Raw genomic sequence first — 6000 nt, forward strand, 5'->3', positions numbered from 1 at the left:
GATGCCTCAAAGGGAAAGCCACAAGCAGTATTCGAGCACACAAGTACAGTGGTACCTTGGGTTACATACGCTTCAGGTTACAGACTCTGCTAACCCAGAAATAGTACCTCGGGTTAAGAACTTTGCTTCAGGATGAGAACAGAAATCGTGCTGCAGCAGTGGGAGGCCCCATTAGCTAAAGTGGTACCTCAGGTTAAGAACAGTTTCAGGTTAAGAACGGACCTCCAGAATGAATTCTTAACCCGAGGTACCACTGTACTCTCCCCTCCACTGGTTTCCAGCAACTGGTATTCAGAAGCATTGCTGCCTCCACAGCATAGCCATTGTGGCTAGGAGACCTCTTTGCCATGAAGTTGTCTAATCCTCTTTTAAACCCATCCAAGGTGGAGGCCATCATTGATTCCTGCTCTGTGGGAGGGAGTTCTGTAGTTTAACCATGTGCTGCGTGAAGAAGTGGCTGTTGCCATTCATTTTTGTTGTGTGCCGGAGAAATGTGATTCCCCCTGCTCCTTCCTCTCCTGCCCCCCCCCCCAACAACACACACACACAAGCACTTGGAAGAGAGCCATTATCTGAAGGGTGTTCAGCAATGGTCTTCCCTCCCCCTTTAGGCAACTTTGGTACCCTTGTCTAGCGCAGCTCATCCCTCATTGGAAAAGCCCCCCTTGAGCATAGCAGACTGTCTTGCATAACCAGACAATGCAACTCTGATCAAATTGCTGGAAAGGAGTGGAGCCCAGCGCCCAGGGAACACGTGCTGAGAGACAATTTCATCCCATGTAGTACCTGTTCCTTTCCTTGTGTGACTGACAGAATTCAGAAGCCACTTCAGCCCTAGAGACCAACATGTCAGCGCTGTGTGCTTGTCTAGCTATGAGGTTAGGCAGTTTTTCACCAGACACTTATGCAAGGCAGCATAGAAAAGTTGCAATGGCAAATGGTGGCAGAATATTATTTGTTTGTTTGTTTGTTGCACTGATATCCCACTTTTTCCTCCAAGACCTCTGTGAGGCAGGTTAGGCTGAGAGTGAACGACTGGCCCAAGATCACCCAGGAAGCTTCATATCTGAGTGGGGATTTGAACCCTGATCTCCCAGGCCCTGGTCCAACACTCTAACCACTACACCACACTGGTTGCTTTGACTTTATCACCACCAAACAACACTCTTAGAAGGAGCAGACACCAAGCTCAGTAAGGAAACAAAGCAGTCCTCCCTCTAGGCTTGGGATCCACAAAGCAAGGAAGCAGCTTCTGCAAGCAGCAGCAACCTTGATCGTTAACAGAATCATCCATGAGAGGGATGGAAAAAGTCACCCACCCAGGATGGTCACCCACCAAACTGCCACAGGTCCCACTCACAATAATCCAGCCTAGATGAGACCACTATATCCCAAGGTATCAAGAGAGAACTAAATCTAGCGACAAAAAAGCAGGAACCGTATTTACTCTACTGCAACTGCAATCAAGAGCGCCCAACTCAAGATACTCCACTTGGTTAAGACTCGGTGATCCATCTGTCCTGTTTCAGTTTCTCTGTTTCCAGAATATGCTTCCATTCAGGGATAATTTTATCCAAGCCATGGACACAAAGTTCACAGTGCTATAGGAATCCCCAAAGGGTTGTTTCCAGGAGACCTAGCCCCTAAATCCCATGCCCTACAAAAAGGACATGGGCCTGAAAACCACATTCCCCTCCCCCCCCCCCGAACCAGGAAGAGAAGGGCAACTTCCCCATTTCCACAGGGATCTCTCCCCTTTCACATGATGCTTGAGCCCATCCCATTTTAAAAAGATCAGCTTCTTCCTCGTTTTGTGACCCTGTTCAGAAGCCAGCCTAAGGACATCCGTGGAATTGATGTCCTGTCAGTTCACAACGAGACACCCTCCATGGATTTTGGACCTGCTCTGCATTGGTGATCCAGGACCTGGTTTGTGCGAGAAACAAAAAAACAATGCCTTTGCCTGCCAAATCTTCTGGACACCCAAGTTATCCCAGGCACCTATTGATGTCTGTGGTCAGCCAGCAAACGGAAAGAAGATCTGGAAATCTAATCATGCAGTTTGTCTGGGTGCCAAACTCCTGTTCCAAAGGTTGCATTTGTAATTGGTTTGCCCCCTGCCTGGATCACCTGTCCTAGTGCCAGCCCACACTTTGCTGCCGTATCAAGAGAAGAAGAAATCCCACACACGCCTCCAGAAGACAGAATATCCCCCCCCCCCGCCCCCAACAAAGAAAGCCAGAAATGCTCGCTGCCAGCTAGTCAAGGTTGTACGCTCTCCCCCAAACCCACAACACATTCATAAACATGTACGCTCTTTTTCTTTAAAAGTCATATGTGAGGCAACACACACAGAGGACAGCAGATTTGTGGAGCTGGGCTGTTGGTTCTGCTGACAAGTTCCAGCTTTCCTTATCGTACAATAAGGAAATGGTTTCAGTTGCACGCCACTCTTGAAAGGTAGGGCGAGCCAGCTGCGGCTTTGCAACTCAACTTCAACTCCCAGAATCAGCACCACACGAGAGCAGCTTTATTCACCAACCTGGCTGACACCTTCCAGATGTTTTGGGCTACAACTCTCACCACCACCACCACCCCAGCCAGCGCAGTGACTCTCCCATTCGTTGAAGCATCACACAGCTGTAGGTTTGTTAGGACACCAAGGGAAGTTGCATAGGAACACAGAAAGCTGCCTTATAGTGAGTCAGACCATTGGTCCATTTTGCTCAGTATTGTCTACACCAACTGGCAGCTGCTCTCCAGGATTTCCAGCAGAGGATCTCTCCTTCTGGAGATGCTGGCAAGGAGTGAGCCCGGGCCCTTCCACATGCAAGGCAGCTGTTCTACCACTGAGCTACAGCCCTTCCCCAACACAGCAGGAGGTTGTTGGAGAGTATTCCAGGTGAAAGGAAGGAGGTGGGCAGTCTAGATCCAGCTGGGTGGGTGGGTCCAGTGGACCCTGGACCTCATCATCAGCCCTGCTGGTCATTGCTGTTGCCAACGGCCCAATCCTGGCCACCATCTCCTTACACTGTGTTGTTTGCATGCACACACATTTGTGCAGAGAAAGACAACATGATGACTGGGGTCAGTCTCAGCCTCCGAAAGCATTGCATTTGGCAAGGGCAGTGGAAAGAGAAGAGGCAGAGGTGGGGAAAGGCTGGGGGGCTCAGCAGGCCTGAAATGAGACACACACACACACACACACACACACCCTTCCTCCATTGAGAACTGAGGCTCTCTCTGTCACAGCACCAGTCACTAGCCCAAGAGGCAAATGGGGAGTGGCCAGGTTTTGGCAGGAGGGCAGGCATGAGTTGCATCCCCCAGTGTGGAGAGGATTGCTCTCTCATGCCCAGTTATACCCAGGATGCCCAGAGAGGGGCTCCTGGGGCCCCTGCGCCTGTTCCAGCTGGTCTTCCTGCCACAGAGCTTTGCGAGGCTGGACCTTCTCTTGAGGGAGACCCTTCCTTTCCCTTCCCCTCTCTGGTTCTGCACAGACATCTGGCATTCTGGGGGTGGGCAAGTGCTTAGCTCCCACTGAGGTCATTTTCTAGTCCACCAAAGCACTTAAGGCGGTCTCTTCACGAGGCGCTGGCCGCCCGCAGCCTGGTGTCAGCATTTGGGGAGAGATGGAGGTGATCCTGCTTCTCCCCTCATATATATGGGTGGGTGGGCAGGAGACACCCCCCCCCCTCTCCGTCGCCCTGGCCTATTTCTCCAACTCGCCCTTCAGGACACCCCCGCCCGCCCCTAAACCTAGGACTCGACCTGGGGCAACCCCAGGAGACTGGCCTCTCAGTACCCTCCAGCAGGCGGGCGAGGCGCACTTTTATGCCCCCCAGCTCGTAAGCCAGGGAGGTTGATTCTTCCGGACGAAAAGAGAGGACGCCCCGCACGCCCCGCCAACCAAATACACCACCCTCCCACCCCCACAGCTCCGGTTGGCCTGGAAAGACAAAGATGACAATGCTTCCCGCACCCCCGCGCTCTCCTTCTTTCAACTAAACTTTCGGCGGGGGCTCTCCAACCCGACCTTGGCGGCGGGGAAGCAGCTCCGATCAGAAGCGCTGCGGTGAAGCAGCGGACTCCCCCCGCCAGCCATGTCCCATTTCCTGCCGCGCTCCCAGCTGGCAAAGGCAGCGCTGCCCCCCACCAGCTGAGACGCCCCCTACCAGGCAGATGCGCCCCTCCAACACACACCCGTCCTCCCTTCACACAAGAAGACCCACCAGCGCGCCCCCGTTCCAGTCTTCCCCCACCCCGCTCTCAGTCCAGGCTGGGGCGCCCCTCCGCCTCGCCGTCCAGGGTCCAACCTTCCCCGGCGCACCTGCTCGGTCACTCACCCAGGCAGAGGAAGAGGCAGAGCACGCCGGCGGCGATCATGGCAGGCAAATCGTCCCCGGGACCGGCGGCGGCTCCGCCAAGGCAGCAGCAGCAGCAGCTCCCGCGCTCCGTGCGCTCTCGCGGCTCCGTCCGCCCGTCCTGCCGCCGCCGCCGCCCTGCTCCTCAGTCCCCGCGAGGCGGAGGCGCCGTCCGCCGCTCCGCCGGCAGCATCTTGCCTGCCTGTCTCTTCCACGACGACGGAGCGGAGCTCAGAGCGGAGGCTCCATGCCGCGCCGCCTCTCCGCGCTCTCCGCCTGCCCGACGACGACAACGAGGACGGCGCTCGGCTCGCTCTGGCGGCCGCGGGAAGCAGCCGCAAAAGTGGCCGGCAGGAGGCGGAGGAGGCGGAGCTGTCCGCGGTGCTTCGCCCGGCCTCCGCGCCCGCTCCTCGGCAGCCTCTCCGCAGCCCGCCGGAGCCCAGACGTGCAGAGCTCTCCCCCGGCGGAGGCGTGGGCGGGCGGGGACCTTTTGAGGCGGAGGGGAGGCCCTTGGTGGCTCCGCCAGGGAGGGAGCGAGGGCGGGGCACAGCCTAGCCCGGGCGCGCCGTCCAACTTGGCCCTGAAGACCGGGATGCCGCTACCTTCTGCCCCAACAGCGGCGGCGGCGGCAGCGATGCCTCCCCTCCGAGTAGCTGCACAAGGGAGGCGGCGAGGCGGGTGCAGCGCGGCGAGGAGGAGTCGGATCGCGCGCCGTCGAACCTCGCTTTCGCAGGACCTACCTGACCGCCCCCGCTCCCCGTGACGTCTCCGGGGACGTGGAGCTGCTGCCCCAAACCAAGATCGTGCCTGGCGGTGGCGTCCTGCCGCGCTGGCGCCAAACGGCCCCGAGGGCATCTCCGAGGTGCATACAAGCAAAGGAACGCCCAAAGACCTCTGTGTGCGTGCAGAGTGTGTTTCCCTCCCAGCTGATTTCACGCAGCCTGCTCTCTCCACGTTCATTTTTAGGAATGCTATCTTTGCATTCATATCCCACCCTTCCCTCCAGGGAGTTCAGTTTGGTGCACCCTGTTCTCCTCCGCCTCCCCATTTTATCCTCACAACCACCCTGTGAGGTAGGTTAGGCTGAAGGTCAGTGACTGGCCCAACGTCACCCAGTGAGCTTCTTTATGGCTGAGTGGGGATTTGAACCCTGGTCTCTCCTAAGTCCTAGTCCAGCACTCTAACCACTAGGCTGCACTGACTCTTGGTTACTGGTTTTGTGCCTTCCTTCCAGGCAGCATTGAGCTCCCTCCCCCACCACTGGAAAGCAGCTGGGGGAGACACCTACTGACCCCAGCAAAGAGGCACTTAAGGGTCTTGGAGTTTGCTTAGACCTTGGAGGTCATCTCAGTGCAGGATCTCACAACTGCAGCCTCCACCACCTCATAAGGAACTCTGGCCTGTCCCATCAGTTCAACAACCTTCCTGTTGGAAAGTTTGCCCCAGGTAGAGGATCTTGTCTTTTCTAGATCTGACCTGTTGCCCATTCTCTCTAAAGAGAGGGATGTCTGCGTGGAGAGGGAGAGGGAGGCAGAGAGGCGGAGTGCAGATTTGGGAAGTGGGCCTACTGGTAGGGAGGTGGTTCTGAGAGAGGCCTTTTCAGCCTCCTCTAAGTCACCTGCCACCCCTAGCTGAG

At 56.4% G+C, this 6000-nt stretch overlaps 1 protein-coding gene across 2 annotated transcripts in view; it reads right to left on the minus strand.

Moving 5' to 3' along the window:
* The window catches only part of GFRA2 (GDNF family receptor alpha 2), an 83245-nt gene extending 78296 nt beyond the window's left edge, over window positions 1–4949 (minus strand). Inside the window, exon 1 of one of the 2 annotated variants that reach the window (XM_028741247.2) lies at window positions 4347–4949. In XM_028741247.2, coding sequence (XP_028597080.1) covers window positions 4347–4386 — 40 coding nt within the window. In that variant the 5' untranslated portion in view covers window positions 4387–4949. The remainder of the gene's footprint in view (window positions 1–4346) is intronic. The other variant, XM_028741246.2, reaches the window with a different exon arrangement.
* Window positions 4950–6000: the final 1051 nt, after the last annotated feature.

Source organism: Podarcis muralis, chromosome 7, assembly GCF_964188315.1.
Source record: "Podarcis muralis chromosome 7, rPodMur119.hap1.1, whole genome shotgun sequence".
Classification (NCBI taxonomy): domain Eukaryota; kingdom Metazoa; phylum Chordata; class Lepidosauria; order Squamata; family Lacertidae; genus Podarcis; species Podarcis muralis.